The 23,344-nt window shown below is 31.8% G+C and overlaps 1 protein-coding gene across 38 annotated transcripts in view; it reads right to left on the bottom strand.

The window, feature by feature from the left end:
- The window catches only part of LOC111045692 (Down syndrome cell adhesion molecule-like protein Dscam2), a 460,637-nt gene that overhangs the window by 244,741 nt on the left and 192,552 nt on the right, over positions 1 to 23,344 (bottom strand). For 23 of the 38 annotated variants that reach the window (XM_039427606.1, XM_039427601.1, XM_039427598.1 and 20 more), the window contains one exon: positions 10,679 to 10,828. In XM_039427606.1, the coding sequence (XP_039283540.1) occupies positions 10,679 to 10,828 (150 nt within the window). Of the gene's footprint in view, positions 1 to 550; positions 675 to 792; positions 911 to 2,971; positions 3,096 to 10,678; positions 10,829 to 14,075; positions 14,238 to 16,799; positions 16,962 to 21,002; positions 21,180 to 23,344 lie in introns of all 38 variants that reach the window. The other 15 variants (XM_039427599.1, XM_039427619.1, XM_039427641.1 and 12 more) reach the window with 8 other exon arrangements.

Below are 23,344 nucleotides of genomic sequence, written 5' to 3' on the forward strand. Positions count from 1 at the left end.
TAAGATATCATACAACCCTACTAACACAGGACAATCCTTCACAAAGAGACCTACTCTCATCAAAACCTTAGTTTTTCACTTTGCCAGATACAGTACTGGAATTCATATAATAATAATTGAATGAAACTCAGTCGAATTCTCATATAATAATAGAAAAACTTTAAACGAGTGAACTAAAAATAACCTTTATCGCTATTATTCTGTAAGTTTTATTAATATAAAATAGTTTGACAGATCCAATATACTCGATTTAAAGCTGAAAATTTTAAATTTTAGAACGATCCTACCTGTACATGAAATAGTTTGACGATTTCAGTACACGATTTGAAAGTTTTTCAAAATTTGAAAAGATCCTACCTGTACATGAAATAGTTTGACGATTTCAATACACGATTTGAAGATTTTTCAAAATTTGGAACGATCCTACCTGTACATAAAATAGTTTGACGATTTAAAGCTGGAATTTTTTTAATTTTGGAACGATCCTACCTGTACATGAAATGGTTTGACGATTTAAAGCTGGAAAATTTTAGATTTCGAACGATCCTACCTGTACATGGGTACCGGGAAGCCTTGGGCCGGACACAGCAAAGTGATCTGAGATTTCTGTCTCATTTCCATTTTAATGCCGTCCACAAATCCAGAAAACTTTGGCTTCACACTCCCAACCGGCTCTGTATACACCATACAAATTATTCAAGATTTTCGGTTCTTTTAATAATTCTACTGATCAATTTTCTTCAATAACTATGGGATATTGATCAAATATCAAGCATATTTCAAATAGAATACCTATAATAGGGTACAGGGAACCCCTGGCCAGGACATATAAGCGCGATGGAAGAGTTAGTTTTTGCCTTCCTTGAGTGGTCAACGGTTGTCACTCTAGGAGCTGAAGTCCCCACTGGTTCTGTAAGGAAATTTTCCAAATCCCAATCAAAAAAATATTTTCAATTATTACAACAAAACGGGGAAACCCGTTGTTTCCATTGTGAATAAATAAATGAATAAACATCTACTACTGACTACTAACCCTTATCTATCATGTAAGGGTGGCCACAAACTACAGGACAAGTGTGTTGAACTTGTTTGTACACACATTTGACAATACATTGTTGTGGCTTCTAACAACATTTTTTGAGGTTAGGTTTGTCTCTTGTTGATAACACAACATGGATGACGAGCATGTGTGTACACACATGTTCAACACACTTGTCCTGTCGTCACAAACTACATGTGTTGAACATGTGTGTACACACATTTCACAATACATTGTTGTGGCTTCGAACAACATTTTTTGAGGTTAGGTTTGTCTCTCGTTGATAACACAACATGCATGACGAACATGTGTGTACACACTTGTTCAACACACTTTTTATGTCGTTAGTGGTCACCCTAAGTGAGAATGACTTTCCAACTTAGCACATACTGACTACTTATAATAACAATCCTTCAATAAGCTTCAACTAGTTATACCTATTCTGAATGTTTGGGATATCTTTGGATAAACCCCTCTACCGGTTTTTACAATATTGTTTCATGAAGCTCTTATTGCTTATAGCCTACTGATTTCATCAATGGAAGGTTTTGAGAAAATAATTATTCTTATTGAAATGTTGGCTATCGCCCTACTATAAATTTTTCAATAAGACTATTGGATGAGCCAAAGCAACTCAGAACAACATCTAGCATGGAATTTATAGACAACATGAAGTTTAAGAGCATGTTTTGGAAAACGTAGAGCCAGAGAGAATGTCTAACAGAGAAAACCCAATAAGTAAGGCAACTAGAAAAGGAAAGCCAATACATTTCGGAGGAGGACCTGCTTAAAATTAATTAAGAATTTTTACATTTGACTGATTGTATTAGCCTACCTACTCACGGATCTATTTAAACTAGAAAATATGAGTTCGACGTTATCCCAATTTATAGAATCACGTTATTCAGCCTCAAAGCAAAATCTAATCCAACGTTGTTTCAATGTCCTGCCTTTCCGCTGATCAAACTCCCTTTATCAATATCAAATTTAAGCTTCAATGGACAAGAGCTTCATGACAATAAGGCAAACGAAGAAAACAGACTAGATTCTTTGAATATAATTCTAAATGAAGCATAGGTGAAAATTAACCGCCTAGAAGTCCAAAAATCCACACAATGAACATTGATGGTTCTTTGAATTGCTGTTGAAATCAGCATTACCCAAATATTGATGGCACCAACAAGAAAGAATCTACAGAATATTAGACTTCCGACTGCAGAAAGAATCGTGAACACCTTTTCAGGGACAAATAATTTTCGATCATTTTATTCATCATTTCAGGCTCAGCCCATAATTAGTATCTCATTCTAGCATCATTTTTCATTAACTATAGCCAGAGACAAAACAAATTTTCCTCCTTCATGTTTTCTCAACGCAATAACTCCGATATTAAGCAAGCTATTTATTCGGAGGCATGTATGAATTGAGCTAGAAACGCGTTTTGAGATATTGTCCAACATTTAGGCCTAATGTTAACAAACTCGCTCAACTCTCATATAAGTATAAGTGACTCACAAAATGTTAGATCTTGAGACCCCGGAATAAACTTACAACAATTTTGAATGAAGTGATCTAATTTATAAACAATAGAAATCAATGTGAAATAGAATTTTTACAAAATGTAGATAGCGTTGTCGCCCTTCAATTAAGTGGTCTGGGTAACTTAACTTTATTCAATGACCTGTCAATTTGAAACTAAACATTATCAGAGAAAACCTATACTATTCGAAAAACCTATAGCCTATAAGGTTGTTTATTCTATTATATAAGTTAATGTTCAACATTACCACCCGGAAATAAATTATAGCATATGATAAACTTAATAATTTGATGCACATTTCACTAGCGAAAAACAAAGAAGAGTTTAAAATCCCGGAAAGTTTTTTATAAAAACTGAAAATTGTCCAATGTTGTCGATTAGCGGGCACTTACCTGAACGCCGGCACAGGAAAGCCTTGAGCTGGACAAAGCATGGTGAAACTGGCTCGATTCTTTGCTAAAAATATTTTCCCTTTTTCAATACTAGAGAATTTTGGACCAGTTGCGCCCACCGGTTCTAAATCAGACAAATTGGTTAGATCGCTAAGTAATATAATGTACTAAGAAATGTATATCATGAACAGCAACACTCTAAAGAGTTATCATTATTAATTCGAAATAATAAGTTAAGTAGTAAGCTAAATAAATAAAGTATTCTATACAAAATGGATTTGGTGAGCGAAAGGCTGCTTAAGCAGACAAGTTATAGGGTCAAAACATATAGTGGACCGGCGAAAGTAGAGTGTATGTTATCAGACAGAAGGTAGATAAGTGTTGTAAATAATGTATATGTTTTCAAATGTTTAAGAACTTATTGAAGCGGTGAAGGTAGAGTAGAAGATACAAGGAAGCGAATACATTTAGATACATGCATTACTTGAACACTCTCAGCTACCTTCCCCCTGATACACTCTACCTTCGCCACTCCTCTAGGTTTTGACCCATAGTCAGTGTAGTACTTGCTGATGCCTTACAAATATCAAGGATCCCTCGATCCTTGTTTAATCCCTGATCAAAACTAACTGATCATTGTTCAATCGGAGGTTAAACTTTGTTCAACGTTTAGTTTCACCCTCTGAATGATTTCCATAACGTTTCTATAGTTTTGAAGTTTCTACACAACCTTTCAATTTGAAAAAATATATCTAGTCTAACACTAATGGATCTACTCAAAATCAACGAATCCAAGTCTATCAACGATGGCTAAATAATACTTTTATTGACTAGAGAGTATTTGAATTCAATACCATGAGTGGATAAGAATAGAGTAATCATGATCAAATTAGTCAAAAATAATGATTGGTTATATTGTATAGGTAATAGTTTTTTTTGGAGTTGATAAAAAAGTATACCTGATTGAGGAATTATTTGAGGTTTAAATCAACCTATAGCCCATTTTTGAGGGAGAGAAGATTTTTGGTAATAATTTTGGAAAATAAAATGTCTATAAAGAACCTTTAAAATTCTAATTCCTTCTCATGATTTAAACCTAACATTTTTAATCTCATCTAGATTGCTGGTGATCTACTTTTGCTCCTAATTATCAATACCAATTTGGGAATGGGAAATTCCTAGAAATGTTGTAACAATGTCTCAGTTTATCTCTGTTTATCAAGAGTATTTCCGAATTGAAATGAAAAACTTTTATTGTGATTTGATAGATAGTGAATTCTGAATACGTTTCAATAGAAAATTGAGTGAATTTAATTTTTAAAAAATTGGAAAAATTCAAAATTTGATTCCCGGCAGCAGGGGTACCCTATCCCAACATTCAGGCTTCTCTCGAATAAATTTGTCAGAGTATTTCTGTGAATAATTCTTCAAAATATCACAATTATCTAATTTTAGTAATATGGAATCAAAATCAATTGAAAAATAATTCAAAAATATCAAGTTCAAAGTTTGAAATATCACCACATGCATTAAAATCAAAAGTAGGTATCTTGATTGAAAGTTGAAAATGTAATAGATAACACATCATAAATTTGAGAGCTGTGTTTCTATAAATTACAAAAACAAGTTTTCGCTGATGGAGAAGTACATTTGAAAGTAATTTAATTATTAAAAGTCTTATTAAATATATAATTTAAAGTTACGGTAGTGAAAATATATATTCATAGAAATTCCAAACAGGAAAAGTGTGCTCTGATTGATATCGTATAATTATTTATTCACTATCAATTTCCATATAGTATGAGAGACAATTCCATTGAGAGATACTCTGACAAGTTTATTCATCAAATATAACACATAACAATACACTTTCAATAATCATAAAAGTTTATATATGTGATGGAGTATCAAAGCTATAAAAACTTGAAGTAAGGTGATGATAGAATTAAAAAAAAACTTCAAATATTATTCAGAATTGATTGAAAAATAGTTTCTACATTGTAACATGTTTGCTTCAGTTTTCACATTAGATTCAGATATTCATATAGAATCTAATATTTCCAAACAAGAAAGTAATATCAGAATCAACTCAATCTTTTTACGTTATAGGTAGGTGTATTATTATTATTATATTATTATTATATTATTATTATTATTATTATTATATTATTATTATTATTATTATTATTATATTATTATTATTATTATTATTATTATTATTATTATTATTATTATATTTTATTCAAACCATTACAATAAAATAATACAATACATTTGGAGGCTTTTCAATAATATTGGAATTGATGAAAAATAAACATTTAAATATAAATTATTGAAGATTACAAATGAAGTAGCGAATTACAGTTAAAATGAGTCTTTATTATACATAGAAATAAATAATCAATTCAACAAAATACAATACTTCATTACAGGTTTGATACTCCACCATAGAATGTGCACAATATTTCAATAAAATTCAATAAACAGAGCATAATATCAATGAAATCATTGCAATGAAACATATCAAACTATGCAAGACTTTGAGATTTTTTCTTTTATCAACGAACGATTTTTTTTTTTTTGAATCAGAGATTGAATCTTATCATTTTTAATCTTTTATATGAAAATAATCAACGAATAGGACAAGATAATAATTATTTTTATAAGAACGAAAAATCGCTCTCTCGAAACTGTTGGCAATGGGTAAAAATAATTGAGAGTAACTCAATTTCAATTGATAACCGTTAAAATTATAATAATCATGAGATATGATTGTAATATTAATGTATTTGATGCATTCATATAAAACATGTCACAAAGAAGTCACAATGCTGAGAAGTAATAGATTTAGTTGATCTTGATAATGAAAGATCTATTACTGAACAATCACTTTAATTCGATTGAAAGCAGAACTTACATAACCTGCTTGTACTATTTAAATTTGAAACTTTATTCACAAAACTTTATAAGTGTTAGCATAGAATGAAACAATATTATAACAATCAGTACCTATAAGTTTTCTCTGATGTTAGCTCGCATTTGCTCAACGAAAAATATAATCTAATTGCATGGCTTTTCCGAGTTTTCTTTTCAAACGTATTCAGAAATCTTGCATAGTTTGATGTAAATATATGGACCTTCCGAAGAGTATTTTACAAATTTGCACAGATGAGAAAAATATAATAGATATAGAAGAATATAAAAAAATATTACACTTTTATCTTTTAATATCAAAGTCTACATTAATTTTCAGTATTGAAATATAATAATTTCCCGGTTTTATATGATTCAAACAATGATGATAAATAGATAAGAAATATTTTTCTAATAAGGTATTTCAATAGTTCATTTCACGGTACTATGGAACCATCCTATTATATTTAGCGAGCAATATCTGTATTTTTATATTTATATCTGGTTATTTATGTTCAACGGATTTCGAAAACGGCTCGAACGATTTTCACGAAATTTGGAACATAGTAGGGGTATGATATAAAAATTTGATTGCACTAGGCCTCATCCTTGGGAAAACTCGTTGAACGACATTAAAAGAATAAATCATCCTTGGCTGAAACAGCTGTGGATAGTGAAAAAGTGAGTATGTGAAAAATCAAAATATCGCATCCCTCGAAATTCATAAGATGACGAATAGCCAGCTGTAAAATATAAACACGATAATTTTAGAGAATTGTGTTCTGTTTATCAATAAATAAAAATAACGAGCGAAGCTCGGTGCCCCGATATTTTTTCATTAATTAAATGATAAAAAGTAAATTCGTATGGCTTTTGTTGGTGGGGAGTCCCTTGCGGGAAGGTCCCACCGGCTGAATATATAATTTAAGCCGTCAATGGGCCTTACGACTGTCATACTTCAGCCGGGACGGACAGTTTAACGTGCCCATCCGATAACACGGGAGTGATCTGGTTAAAAAACGTTTGGTATTGAGAGGGTTTGAACCCGGGATCTCTATGCTGCTACACAAGCACTCTATCCACTAGACCACGGATCACTCCATTAATTAAATGATGAATAATAATTTCCCCGTTTTATTCAATCAGTTTGATAATCTAACATGAGAGAATAAACTTCAATTACAGAATGCAACATTATTGAAAAAGCATACTTCTGTAAGCTCATTCCAAGGCAAAATTGAGTAGAAAAGTTCTTGAATCACAGTAAACTTGATAGAAAATTCAATTGCTCATGTCTATCATGTGCTAGTAATTGATAAAGACTCACAATTGCTTACAAATTACAACCATCAAAGTGATTGAGTCAAAATTGACATCTCAGACCTCACAGGTTGATAGTCAGTCTATCAAAGTCTCATGATTGGATGCCTCGTTTATAGCAAACTAAAAAGAACAACTTGTAAATCGTATTCAGAATCAAATATTAATTGAAACTGGATGTACTTAAATAAATCCAATTTTCTCTCAACTAGATTAATTCTATTTTAAAAGATGAATATCTGAACTGAGCTATGATTGGACTATTACTGAAATTTGATTCAGTAGTATTTTTAGTAAAGTTAATAAAACACTCTTTGGAAGGTCGGAAATATCAAATATATATAACTGAGTTCATAAATAGAATAAAAACAGTTATTTGTAAGAACAAGCATGTTGATTGATTGAACAGCCCTCAACAAACTAACCCATTTCTCATTGCTAAAATAGTGTAGCCTAATGTTTTCACATCATTTGAAGGAGTAGTCACCCAAACAATTAAAAGGGTTTCAAAACTGTTCAATTCATAATTTATGGATTTGAGGATTTATAATCAACCTATCTTTGGACAATTTCTATCCTAATTTGGGAAAGAAACAGTTTTTGGCTTTAGTTTTAGCCTGTTGTACTTTTACCAATCATTCATAGTTTATAATGAAATTATATTATATTCATGTATAAATGAATGGATAAATATTGAGCTAATATAACTACAGAATATATGACCTGTGAAAGAAGGGGATAAAAACTTTGAAAAATAAAATATTTTTAATATATTTGAGACTAGATACACAAAGATCAAATATGATAGCACAAGGAAGGGTTGGTTTTGGAATAATTTTCATGTGCATTAAAAATTACCCACGAGCTAGCCTGGAGATTATGTAGGCATCATCCCCAGCATAAAAAATTGGAGGGATCTAAGCTGCGTTTACACCAAAGTTATTAACAAAATGTTTCCGTCCCTATAGATTCTATTAGATTAAACGGAGCTTGACAAATAATGCACATCATGTGTATGATAAGTTATGTTCAATCTAATTGAATCTATAAGGACGGAAAAATGAACATTTTGTTAATAACTTTGGTGTAAACGCAGATTAATAAATTCTATAAAAATGCATGATTTTTAAATAGCTTCTCAATATTTGTAAGAAATATCAATATTTTCAATATCATGTTATTAGTTTATTAGAGCACGGGATTTCAACCTTGACTGGATAACATTTGTATTATATTGGTAAAGTAAAAAGTTAGATTCAGAGTTGAACATAAACTGTACTGAGGCAGATGGACAAATCAAACTTTTTTGAACAATATAATCTTTTCTAAAACATTGAATCAATCATCATGCTTATTCTTCACCAATTCAAAAGACAGTATGTTGGAACATCCAAAGTGGGAGAATCGTGATTGACTTCTAGCGATATATTTTAGAATAAAAAAAATTATTGGAAAATAGTAGTCTCACTTTTGATAATACATAGAAGTTGAGGCAATAGTACTGTGAGGTAATAGATGTAATAGTAGTGTATTAAAGGAAGCTAATGTCCAAAATATGACGACCAAGTTAATCGATAGAAAGCTAAAGGCATGTTTCAAAAACCCAACAATATTTCTTAAACTGTTTAACTATATACTTATTATTAAGCTAGTATCCATTGATAATACATTGTATATTATAACTTCAATTGTAATAGTGAAATGTAATGTAATCTGTAGGCTTAATACTCAATATGAGAGATTATGAACTCACAGTTGGCCTGAATGAATGGAGAATCCGTCATTTCAGTAGGAAAAATGAAGAATCTCCTACTTAAAGCCAGTGAATTTTTCAATTATATATCATATATTTTAGGCTCATATTTTGATGGGGAACAGTAATTACGGTATTTCAAGACACTGGACATTTGGAAATGTATCAGTTGAGTTGTTATATTCAATTTTAAATACTCAATTTCATTTTAGGGCTACCTAGATTATTGAAACATAAAAAAAATTTCAAGCATTCTTTTATTTCTTCACAACACAACTATAGTGAGGTCCACATTATAATGGCAGTATTTGATTAGAAATGGTATTGCTATCCTTGTCTAGCATTCAACAAAGCGGATAGCGCTATCTCTTTCTCGCTTTGCCCTGTTGCCAGATCGTCTTTTAACAATGTATAATTAAAAATTAACAAAATATTTCATCTTCATTATGAAAATTCATTACGAAATTATTGGGAAATATAATTTATTGCTTGATAAAATATAATTGATTATTTCAAACAAGAATGAACAGTTAATATTACATTGATAAACCTGTATCAGCTACCGTCTATAGAAGGCATTGACAAGACGTTCAAAATATTTCATCTTAATCATTGAAATTCATTATGAAATTATTGGAAAATATAATTTATTGCTTGAAATGATATAATTAATTATTTTAAACGGGAATGAACAGTTAATATTACATCAATAAACCTGTATCAGCTACCGTCTGTAGAAGGCAATTGACAAGACAGAGGATCGGCAACGTTCTTCTGCTATCTTTCTCCATTGCCATTATAACGTGGACCTCACTTTAGATTCAACTGTTCAAGAAACACTATTTGCACTTGAAAATGGCTCTTGAAGATTTGAACCTAATTGTGTTGTGATAAAAATGGTCTTGATAGCTTCTATTGTAATTTGAACTTTTCAAACATGAAACTGATTAAGATAGGGAAAATACAATAATGTGGGAATTTGGAACATTTGAATGCCTGCTTCAATACATCAAAAAAAGTATTTGAAGTTCATTATACCACTAGAAAATTGATTTATAGTGAGGTCCACGTTATAATGGCAGTCAAGAAAGATAGTAGAACAACGTTGCCGATCCTCTGTCTTGTCGATGCCTTCTATAGACGGCAGCTGATACAGGTTTATTGATGTAATATTAACTGTTCATTCTCGTTTAAAATAATCAATTATACTTTATTGAGCAAGAAATTATAAATTTCTTAATGAATTTCAATGATTAAGATGAAATATTTTGTTGAATAATTATTAATTCTACATTGTTGAAAGACGATCTGGCAACAGAGCAAAGCGAAAAAGGGATAGCGCTATCCGCTTTGTTGAATGATAGACAAGGATAGCAATACCATTGCTAATCAAACACTGCCATTATAACGTGAACCACACTATAGGAAAAATACAATAATGTAAACATTTGGAACATTTGAATGCCTGCTTCAATACTTCAAAAAAAGGATTTAAAGATCATTATAATATGTATAATATTTGGGCAAATTGAAACTAAATTAGGGAATTGAATAAGTTTTGGGCAATAGCCTGTTTTTTTTATTTTCCGATCGTTGTATTGTTTATGCTAACCTAATAAATAAATAATAGATTACACCACTAGAAAAGTGATACAGTTCTACCCACTTTGGACATTCCAACGATTTTTGGTCATAATTGTCCAGATTTTCTGTCAACTTACCGGTGATGACTAGCCGTCCCTTGGTGGCACTGAGTCTTGTCTCTCCGGTCAGCCTGTGCTTGGTACGACACTGATACGACTTGTATCCGTCCTCGGGTCCGACATCTCTAATGTGCAGTTCCCCAGAAGGCAACACTAGGTATTTGCCGTCTGTAAACCAAAAATTAACATTTTGTAGACCATTGTATCGAGATTTCACACTAAACTACATAAAATAATCATCTGAGTTTCTAATTTTTGCTTCAAACTATTTCAAGCAAGCAATGGAGTTTCGGATTTTTATGTACCCTAGACTGTTTCAATAAATCGTTAAAATTGTCTCAAATCCAGTTTCTTCAACTATAAAAATTACGTTACTAATTGAAAGTTCTCAAATTTTTGCCCTACACTATTTTAAGAGAACAATAAATTTTCTAAGTTTTACTCCTGACTGTTTCAATGAATCGTTCATCTTGTTTCAAATCCAGTTTCTTCAACTATAAAAATTACGTTACTAATTGACAGTTCTCAAATTTTTGCCCTACACTACTTAAAGGAAACAATTAAGTTTCCAAGTTTTATTCTAGACAGTCCCAATGAATCGTTAAAATTGATCAAATCCAGTTTTTCAACTTTAAAAATTACGTTAATAGTTGAAAGTTAGAACATCAAGTAGAGAATAATATTGTATGTACTGTATGTTTTATATATGCTTCAATTCAGTGTTGTACATGAGGTGATCAAACTCTAAACTCAATTAAACACTTACTAACAGTTTAAACTAGTTTAACTGTGAACGCTGTAATTTTCAACATTGAATTATTCATCTATAGACAGTACTTTCAGTTAATTTCATGGTTTTTAGTTTGAACCAGTTTAGATTCTTCAATTCTCTGATTACAGTATGGTGAATATTCATTCAAATACTTTCTTAACCAAAAGTTTGTGAAAATTCTCCAATTCACAATTTCAAGAAGAATCTGCCAATGAGCACTCGTATATAAGTTTTCTTTAAAAATAGATATTTGTCAACAAGAAGCACATTAGTATGATTAAAAATGTTATGAATACTATAATTTAAATATATGAAAATAGCAAGTTTCTTGATCTGCTGAATTAAAATTATAAATTTTACTAGAATGTCTAATTAAATGATTAACCTTACTTTTTGTATTTAAAAGATCAAAATAATCTTCAAATAACGTTGCCTTTTTGAAATTTCTATAATAAATTATTTAATAACAATACTCATAACATTAATAATGGAAAATATTTTTCACTAATTCTGTATCTCATGTCCCATGACTCAATTCATAATATTATCAACGGTTCAGCCGCATGCTAAACTGAGCTGATGATAACAAAAGCTGGAATTTCCATGAGTGATATTGTTATGTTGTAATCATTTCTTATCAAAAGGAAACTTAGAACTTAAATTCAAAATAGGAACAAACACTTCCCTCTACAATCTTCACATTTTTTAAAAATTGAGATTTTCCCGAAAAATTGGAAAAACAGTCCCACATTTATAATTACAGGAAACAGAATTATTTTCATTGATGCAGTTGTTCATTGATGAATTTTAATAGCAAACATCCTAATTATTTTGATATCAGTTATCTTCATTTTTCAAATTAAGTGATAATAAGAACACTGAAGCTCAGTATTTTGTCTAATTTATGACCGGCTGCAGATTGAATGAATAATTATAATATTCAAATTTACAGATTTTTTTTGTATCATGATTCAGAGTTAAAAGGTCAATTGAATGACCATACAAATATTTTTTAATCTATTATTTGGAAGAATGCATCGTATTAGTGTCTCTCACACTCAATATTCTGACATAATAAATGGAAAATTATTATCGTGTGCATTTCATCGTAATAGATTGCTATTCTTATAGCAATGACTTCTACTTCCAAACTGAAATTCTGTATAATCTATTCTTCATACAGTGCAAATGTTATAACAGGAATGATTTAAATACATGTATGTAATAATAATTAAGATATTTTACTTCTCTTCAAATTGTTTTTCAATTTGCTGGTGGCTGATGTTTTATCTGAAACTCTCCAACTTCATTATAATTATTAGAAAGTTATTTTTGTTAATCCTTTTCAAATCAATATTTACGAAAATAAAAGCACTCAAAATTCCGCAATCAAAAACAGGTTGAAAATTTATTAATGAGTTATATTAAAAAAAAAACACTCTTAGGCCTAGTTTCTAGGACACTCATTAAATCTAATGAACAATTAAACTAAAATATATTCAATATATATTTAATGATTCATTAGGTTTAATAAGAGTCCTAGAAACTAGGCCTTAGAAAAACAAAAAGTTTCTAGGACACTCATAAAATCTGATGGACGACCATCAAACCTATAGATTTAATAAAGATTCAATGATCCATTAGATTCGATACCCAGAAACTGTGCCTTAGAAAAACAAAAAGATTGTGGAATATGTTTGTAAATTTTAAAACCCCCATCAAATCAACATATTTACTTGTGAATGTAAAACAATTGGAAATCGAAACCTGTTACAATTGTTAGAGAGAAGTGTTTTGATCCGGATCCGACATGCAAAACTAGTTTAAACTTACAAACTAAAATCAAATCTACATCACTACAAACTAGTTAAATGTCTCACTCACTCACACAAGCAAACAAAACAAAGAGGAGGTAGGAGAACAAACAAAAAAATACAAAAATATTGGGGTGGGGGATAAAAAATAGGGATGAAAAGAAGGAGGAGGATGGAGAAAGATGTGAACCTGACCCATAGAAATTAAAGAATCTGGTGGTATCTGCCTCATTTACTTCTGAAATAAAAACGAGAAAATGAGTTTAAAAGTACCTAGAGAAAAATTATTGATTTGAGAAGAAAAAAACCGTGAGAAATTGTCTATGAAAAATACACGTTCCTAGGAAAAATGTTCGATTTTTGAAGCGAGAAAAGTGAGAAATTCTGGAAGTCTATGCCAGTTACACACACATCGATTTTTGGACGGTCGATTTTTTGCCGTCCTTATGAATTTTATCAGATTAAACGTAACTTGACAAACATCATCTGTTTGACATCATCTGTTTAATCTAATAGAATTTATAAGGACGGAAAAAATCGTACGTCCAGGGATCGATGTATGTGTAACTAGACTTAGGCTAGGCGCACACCAGTTAGTCAAGACAAGACAAGACATGATCAGACACATTTAGTCACAATACTTCACATAGTTGCTTATGAAGACATGTCTAATTGCAATGACTAATCAGTGTGTGTTGCGTCATAAGCAACTATGTGAAGTATTGTGACTAAACGTCTTGTCTTGTCTTGACTAACTGGTGTGTGCCTAGCCTTACTTTGTGAAATAAACGTTGCAATATCACTGTAATAAAAGGAAAAAAATGAGTACCGTAATCTGAATTGGGGAACAATTCCTCAGTCTCATCTTCTAGCCAAGAAGACACCAAAACAAAATCAGCAACGAAACTTGGAATATGACATTTTATTATCGCCGTATTTCCACGCAGAACGTGTTCGTCCATCACGTTCACCTCGTACAGCTGCGTGACCACTGTGGGAGAGAGAAAGAACGAAAACGAGAGTCAACGAAAATGTATTTACAATATTTACAAAACCGATGAGAAGATCCTCAGAAAAGATTCATAGATGGAAGCTGAAATGCATTAATATCAACAAAGTTTTTTCTGTTAGTAACGAATCAAAACACTCAAAAGTAGATCACTTTCTTGATAAGGGCTAGAGAGGAGGACTGTAGGAAAGAAAAGAGAGTCAACGAAAATATATTTACAAATGACCGATGCGAAGATTCTGGAAGAAGATTCATAGATGGACGCTGTAATAATAATATTATATTAATATCAACAAAGTTTTTTCTGTTAGTAACAAATTAAAACACTCAAAAGTAGATCACTTTTTTGATGAGGGCTAGAGAGAAAGACTGTGGGAGAGAGAGAGAGAGGAAGAGAGAGTTCTAGAAAATTTATTTACAATATTTACAAAACCGATGAGAAGATACTGGTACTTATAATTTTTATTCAACGAAAATCCTAAATAAATGCTGTAAATCACCCCGAAGACTTCTGCTACTGCAGACATTGACATCAGACATCTTCGGGGTGATTTACAGCATTTATTTAGGATTTTCGTTAAATAATAATTATATATTAATTAGCATTTGAATAAATGCATTATCTATTTAAATCCATCTGTATACTGGTACTTGTTATAGATGGATGCTGTAAATAATGTATATCAATATCAACAAAGTTTTTTGTTAGTAAGGAACAACAACCAATCAAAAGTGGTTATAACTTATGTAAGAAGAATGTATTTACAGTATTTACGAAAAGTTGTGTGGTGATCCTTGACGGAAATTCATGGATGGAAGCTGTAATGTATTAATATATTATATTATATAATATTTATATATCGTATTAGTATATTTTCATTAGTAACTAACTAAGACATCAGAAAGTAATTATAACTCGAGTTATGTATTTACAATATTGAAAAAAATGGCGAGGATATCCTGTAGCTTGGCATAGATCTGATGAGAGCTGCAATGTATTGATACGAACATATTTTTAAAATTAAAACCAACAAATCCAATATTTCACTCATAACTATTTTCAAGTAAAATTAATATATTTACAATATTCATAAGAGAAAGAGTGGACACTTGGTTAATTATCAGAAATCTCTTTCAGAATACTGGAATTCGAATCATTCGTGAGTACAAACACAATAGAATGAGTGGGAGATCACAATGTTTTTTGTGTAATCCAAGAGGTCATCATAGTTTCACAATAGTTGAGATGGGGATAAATAAGTTGAAATATGAAGCCTATGAGAGAGATTTGAAGTCAATGAACCAATGAGAGCCCTGGAATAGATGAGCATTCATAAATTATCAATACTGTTAAGCTGCGATTACACCAAAGTTATTAACAAAATGTTTATTTCTCCGTCCGTATAGATTCTATTGCATTGAACCATAGAGAAACAATAGCGTAAGTAGATATCCCATGGTATAGGGAATTTAAGTCGCAACTTTTATTGTTATCTCAAGCCGATTACTGTCGATTATTGTCAATTTTTTACTGTTTTGTCGGGGTGATAGTGTATGAACGGCAAAATTTGAAAGACCACAAGCGTCACACAGCTGCATAGGAAAGAACTACGTGAACTATCGGCTTGGGATAACAGTAAAAGTTGCGACATAAACGCCCTATACCATGAGATATCTACTTATGCTATCGTTTCTCTATGATTGAACATAACTTATCATCCACATGATGAGCATAATTATGTTTGTCAAGTTCCGTTCAATCTAATAGAATCTATAAGGACGGAAAACAAAACATTTTGTTGATAACTTTGGTGTAAACGCAGCTTTACAATATAACAATGTTTTGAATCTGAAAATTGAAAGTTACAGTTGATTGAAAAGATTACAAGATTTTATACAAATTTATGAAAAATATTAATTATTATTCGTGGAACCCTGTCAAATTCCCTTGGAAAAGACGAAGATGGAGAATCGGAAATAGAGATGTTGAAGGATGAAAATTGGAGATAAATTGTAAGATGGAAAGAGGAATTCAATAAAACAAAACGGAAGTTGAACTGGTAGGAGTTAGAGGGAAACTAGTAAAAGATAAAAAACAAGGTTTGAGAACAAACGATGTGTTTGGAAACCAAAAATCAAAAACAAAGTTAGCAAAGAAAATAAGTATGAGAACAAACTTGAAACTCAAAAACAGGTTGGAAAAACGAGGTTAATCAAATTAAACAGGAGACAAACAAGGTAAGTAGACAAAACAAGTTGAAAAACTAGGTTAATCAAAATAAACTGGAGGCAAACGAGGTGAAACTAGTTGCAAATTTGGAAAACGAGGTGAATCTAAATAAACTGGAGGTAAAACAGGTTGTAAATTTGGAAAACGAGGTAAACCCAATAAACGGGAGGTAAAACTGGTTGCAAATTTGGAAAACAATGTTAATCCAAAAAAACTGGAGATAAAACAGGTTGCAAATACGAGGGTGAACCCAAAAATAATAAGAAGCCGGCAGCAAAACATCACTCATCAAACAACTCAGCACCAGTTGTTACCATAATTATTTGTGGAGGCGAATTTGTTGCCTTGCGTATCCTCCCATGATACAATATCAAGGTGATCGGATACAAAAGATGGAACATTGCATTTAAACACGGCAGCGTTGCCTTTGATTACAAACACATCGTAGACTTGTGCCTCGTAGTACTGGTTCACAACTGTAACAAAAGTTCGGTTTTAGGTGAATATTTTACTGAAAAAGAATTGAAATTTAATGTTATAGATCAAAAAATGAGAGGATGAAGATTTGAAGGGACGATTCTTGGTCACAGCTCGAGGTGTTGATGGTAGGTAGGTAGCTGTAAACTCATTGTAGAAAAGTAACGAAAGATATCAGGTAAAGAGACTTTTTAACATAAAAAAGAACTTAATTTCGAAGTGAAAAGTGTAAATTTAAAGTATTGTGCTCACTATAACCTCAGTGTCTGGTTTCCCACTGTTTCTTATTAGGGAACTTTGGACTATATACGGGCGAGGTAAAACTACCCTTGGGTCTCCCCACCATTGAAAGCCATACGCTAATAATAACAAGGTAAAGAAACAAATTGAGTTAGAATTTCAGATGAATCTGAATCGTAGACTTGTGCCTCGTAGTACTGGTTCACAAATGTAACAAGAGTTCGATTTTAGGTAAATTTTTACTGAAAAAGAATCTAAATTGAAAAGACTGAGAAGGTGTTCAACTGAAAAAGATTAATTTGAGAGTTTGATAAGTAGTGGATCGAAAGAGTGCGTGGATGAAGGTATAAAAGCCCATCTACGTTTAACGCTAAACCAAGATTACTTGTAGATATGGTTACAATATTATCATAATGTGTTTAATAAAGGATTTGAACGAACAGCTGACATTTCTCTATTTAAACCGAGTATCTGCAATACATACTATTACTATTAAGTAATAGTAGGTATACTATCTGCATACGGGCCTAAGTCTTGGGTAGAGCATGACGTGTTAATGATAGCTGAAAGCTGTTGAAGAGTTATGACAAGTATCAGGTACAGAGAGTAAAATGAGTTACAATTGTAGACGAATCTAAATATAGGTGAAGGTGCAAGTCTTGCGTGTAGAATGAAGATGACTGTAGACTGCACTGTTAGCGAAAAAATTTCAAGATATTCATTTATTTAAAAACTGTACGAGAAAGAATTAAGCCACACATACACCAGAGTTGACAACTGAGATATCAACAAATTTCGGCACCTTATTGCCAATTTCTTGAAAAGTACAGCTACATTTAACGAAAACAGAAAGTTTTCCAACTTCAATAATTTAACAGACATGTTTTCTGAAGAAAGCTATTCGTGATCAACATTTTGTTGGCAACTCTGGAGTAAACGAAGCTAAGTACAATATCAAGTGAATTTGGATTTGCGTGGAAAAAGGGAAATTTGTGAAACTTTGCTAAAAAGCTATGACGAATAAAAAGCTCAAATCAATGCCAAGTTGAGGTACGCCTACAACTATTCATTTTGAGAGAAATTGAATGGAGGAATGTATCAAATAAGATTCTTGCAAAACATAGCAAATAAGTTAAACAACTTTCAAAATAATTCTCAGAAAGAAAATCTTTCTCTTCAAATATCCAAGCTTCTCCCAAGTATAATGTAGCCATGGTAACCCCAATAAACAAACAACTTTTTCTGTAAACTGGGGCAAAATTACCACAAAATTTCTCACAAAACTTCAAGGGCATCAAAATCATTCAATCTAGGCACAAATCAAACTGAAATCTCTGTTTTTCTGCAGATATTTAGATCTAAACATTGTCAAGTGTAATGTAAACATTCTCACAAACTAGAACTAGCAAGTTTTCAGTCTGAAAAAATTGGGAAGTTTCTTCACAAATCTGATGGAGGTATGCTATTGAATTTTCAAACATGACATCTTCAAGATAATATTTCCAAAAAAATTGAACTAAGGTGAGCCAATAGGATTCAGTCTTCAAATTCTTGTAATCAAGTTCTTTCCGAGTTTCTCCGCTAATCTATTGAAGTCATACAGAAATTTTTGAGAACACATTTCATCTTCCGCAAACTTTCAGAATTTTTTTGAAATAAAGTGAGTCAAAGCAGCTCTACAAGTTCTTCATAAATAAATCTCTTAAAATCTATCAAAAATGGGTCAAAATGAAAGCAGTAGTGGAGGAGTCCATATAACAGAAAAAGCTCACATGAAACTAGCAGCAAAAGCAATGCCTCCAGATTGCTCAGAACCTCTCGAATGTGAACTAGAAAAGCAAGACATTGAAGGTCTCAAAAAAATGGTCGAAATGGACGAAGCAAACACCAAAAAAATGGATTTAACAACCGAAAAATTCTACGAATACTATAATTCCGTCAAACAGATGTCTTCAGTTCTCGATATTCTCGACGTTCCCGTATTCGAGGACGAAAGAGAGGAGATAATGAAATCGTTTGAGAACGACGAAGAGAAGGAAGAAGGAGAAGAGGAGGGACAAGGAGAGGGTGATAAAGACGGGAAAGATGTGGGAGAGAAAGTGGAGGAAGGAGAAAAGGATGAAGAAGAGGGTGGAGAGAAAGAAAAAGACAAGGGAAGCTATGAGAGACGGGAGAAAGCACTGAACAATTACTCCGAAGCGGTCAAGGAAGCATTGGATAAAATTGTGAGAAAATCAAGGAGCCAACAAGACGAAGATGTAAAGAGTGGCAAAAAATAAAACAGAGCAACTAGGAAAAATTTGGGAAAAGATCAAAGAATTCTAGAATTGTATTTTTTAGGCTGAATTTTGTACCAAAATTAGTAGCCTATGTCTTGTAATTGAATAAAAATCTGGATTCTCCACATTATTTTCGTTTCTATTATCGTACCTCAGTATTCTAAAGTTTTGGAATTCATGTTCTTGAGGGACAAATATCTCAAGGGAAGAATGTTCTATGAAGCAAGTTAACAAACAAAGTTTGTTATCTTGGCGACACTCTTTTTTCCGAGCATGTAATCAAATGGTCTCAATCTGTTTGAAAATAAATTGTTTGTTGAACTTTTTCTACGAAAACTGAAATCAAATCATTCCTGCATTTATGTAGAATATATTCAATGGCGAATTGTCCTAGTTTCAAGTAAGTAATAAAGTCAACCAGAGAATATTCAATGAACATAAGAAAATATCTAAATATTTCAACTGTAAATAACTGGTGTAAGATATGGAATCAAACACTGGATAAACATTGAAAATATATCTCAAGTTCAATTATATGACAGGAACGTATAACTAATAAACAACTAAATAACAAGATAATTGCAGAATATAACGTGACAGGCTGAAAATGAAAGGAAATTAGTTATCTAGTAGAACAAAAATAAGACATAGTAATGTTTCAATATGATGGAATAAACCATGACAGGCTGAAAATGGGAGGAACGTAGTTAAAAACTAGAACTAAAATAAGACACCGTATTGGTCCAATATTCCATCATTCAACAATTTAACAGCATTTCTGAAAACATTCCAATTAATTATAATACAATATCATGAATGAATAATCATCTTCATTTAAATAAAAAGTATCTCCCAATAAAGTTTTCTTGGTCTTGACGTATCAAATGAAATCCTGCAAAAACGGGTGAAAACATAAATAGAAAAGGAAGAATGTTTTCAAGGAAGGAAAGAAACGAAAAATTCGCAACCATTCAGTCCTTTTGCAGCATCAACCTCTCCAAGAAAATTCGTTTCCCAATTGAGGCCTCTTCACACTTAGCTAAACCACGCTACGTTGAAATACGTCCTATCTCCCAATGTTAAATCCAAGCTACGAATATGTCCCGTTCACATCAGCTTTCAATATTGGGAGATAGGACTGCTACGTCTTTTCATAGAGAAAATATAGCACAAGAAGGTATCCCATGTAATAGGTCGTTCATGTTCCAAATTTCATGCCGATTTTTAGTCAACTCAAGCCGATTATAGAGAAAAAATAGCACAAGAAGATATACAGTAATACCACTCATGATACAGCATCACCACAATATGATACAGTATCATCTAGAATTGATACACAACACCATAGTTTGATACAAAACTTTCAAACTTTGAACGAATTCTACAAACCATGGGATATCTTCTTATGCTATCTTTTCTCTATGGTCTTCGGAAGAAGTATTTCAGCGAAGTATAGCCAAGTGTGGAGAGATCCCTTTGGAAAATGAAAATACGTATTTTTCGCTTTCATTCAGAGTTTACCATAATTATCAGCGTTGTCTGACATAGAAGTACTGTAGGTGATACCGTCGTCCGACACCCATTCAGTGACTTGGACAAAATCAGCGACAAAGCTGGGCACTAGACATTTCAGAGTCCCCGTATTGCCGCGTAGCACAAACTCGTCAATCACTCGAGTCTGGTAGTACTGGAGAACAACTGTGGGTACAAAACATTTAGAAAAATTGGTCAGAGTCTATAGAGATCGAGCGAATGAGTGATATGGTATAAATCAAGGTACCTAGAATACAATGTAGTGGTCACGCGCATCTCGATCTTTTGATGATCAGTCAGATGATCGGTGTGACGTCATTGGTGCCCTAAAAATCTATTCTTTCCATCTTTTCGATGTTTAAATGAGCAACTTTGTAAGTATTTTTCTCTAAAAGTACATAACTTTCAAGTCCCATCGACATCTCCTACGATTCATACAATATTATCTAAAAATTTTCTAGAAATGCAATACTTTTGGACGGCTGAAACTTCCAGAATGCTCGATTTCGTAAGAGCAGGCACATCGAATAACCTACCTGTTGCTCTCTTGAAAAACCAACATGCTTTTCCTGGCTCTTTTGTAATTCAATTATTCAATGCTAATGAATTTGATAAATCGATCATGTATTCTAGGTACATTGGTAGAAATATGTGTAGTGGATGGATGAATAAAGATGGATGTATAATTACTATTGGTTAAATAACAGACGAGGAATTAATCTGTATATATAAAATCAGATAATGCTGGAGAACAACTCTGTGGGTACAAAACATTTTTGAAAAAATCAGAATCTATAGAGATCGAGTGAATTGGTGATATGATAGAAATATGTGAAGTAGATAATTGATGAAAAAATGAGACACAGATATTGCCAATACCACTTTATTTTGTTTTACAAAAAGACCATGGTTTACAAAAGGACCAGTCTAGCTGAGGATGGGGCATGTGTAGCCCCGAAACTATGGCCCTTTTGTAAGAAACAATCAAAGTGGTATTGACTCTCATTATTGACAATTAAGTTGTATATCTGTGTCCCATTTTTCATTATGGAGAAATACCACAATATCTCTTCAAAAACAATAAATTTCTAGATAATTAATGAATGAATACTATTGGTTGAATAATAGACGAGGAATTAATCTATATCAAATCAAATTGATAACTTGATAATAAGAGCTTGAACCTTTGATTATGGATACGTTGAGTATCCATATTCAATGTATGAACTAAAGAAATATTGATGGAAATAAATACTGTGGTTAATTGACAGACGAGGAATTGATATACTGTATATCTCGAGTCTGCTGATACTGAAGAAAAATGTGTGATTACAAAAACGGAAAAATTGTTCAGAATCTATATCAAATCAAGTTGATTGGTCAAGAAATGCTGGACCAATCATAATGAAGTAACAATAATGTTCAAATCTGAAGGTTGGATGAGCATCTGGAGAAGCAATCATTGATATCTTAGTAAAAAATAAACGTGAAAGTATTGAAGAAGCTTCAAATCTGCAATGTGAAGAGACACCTGGAAAATCAATCATCAAAATACTTTGAGAAAAATTTCTATAGTAAAATTTTCTCTTCTGTATCCTGAAACTCGAAGTACAACTTTCAAAAAGGCCCAACATGGAAAACATTGCAATACACAGATTAGGAAGCAACCATTACATAAATATTTAACATTAACATTAAAGTATTGAACAATTGAGCAACACAAAACATGGGTGATTTTCTATATGACAGCCTGAAGAAGAATGCAATAATATGGACAGGTGAATTATTGGCTCATGTCGTTTTAGACTAGTTAAAACTATACCTTGATAATATAAGGAGGGTAGGTGGAATGGCACATGTAGTCTAGGTTTAGCCTGTCTTTAAACTAGTTGAAATACCTGTATCCCGATAATAATGATCAGTAAAATGAATATTAAAAACCTAGGTCAGGATTCATGTTGAAAAATCTACCATAAAAGCAAGAAAATGGTCGCGAAACATGAATTCATCAAAGTTTGGGGCGTTAGAGAAAATCATGGGTTAGGACTCTGAAAATTAAATAGAATTGACATTGAATAGGCAATGGAAATTCAAATAAAAAAAGACAACGTGGACATAAAAAACACAACGAATTCTGGTTGAAGGTTTAAAAATCTGTGAAATAAGTAGTTCCAAATTAATCGAAAACAAAATTTGGAATGAAGCATTCATCACACACCACACATTCATTCATCAGTCAGACATGAAAATAATTTTAAATGATTTCTAGGACGAAAAGAATGTATTCTAATTTTCAGATTAGATAAAGTAAGTTCACAGTAATGTATTTA

The sequence above is a fragment of the Nilaparvata lugens genome, chromosome 5 (assembly GCF_014356525.2).
Source record: "Nilaparvata lugens isolate BPH chromosome 5, ASM1435652v1, whole genome shotgun sequence".
Classification (NCBI taxonomy): Eukaryota; Metazoa; Arthropoda; class Insecta; order Hemiptera; family Delphacidae; genus Nilaparvata; species Nilaparvata lugens.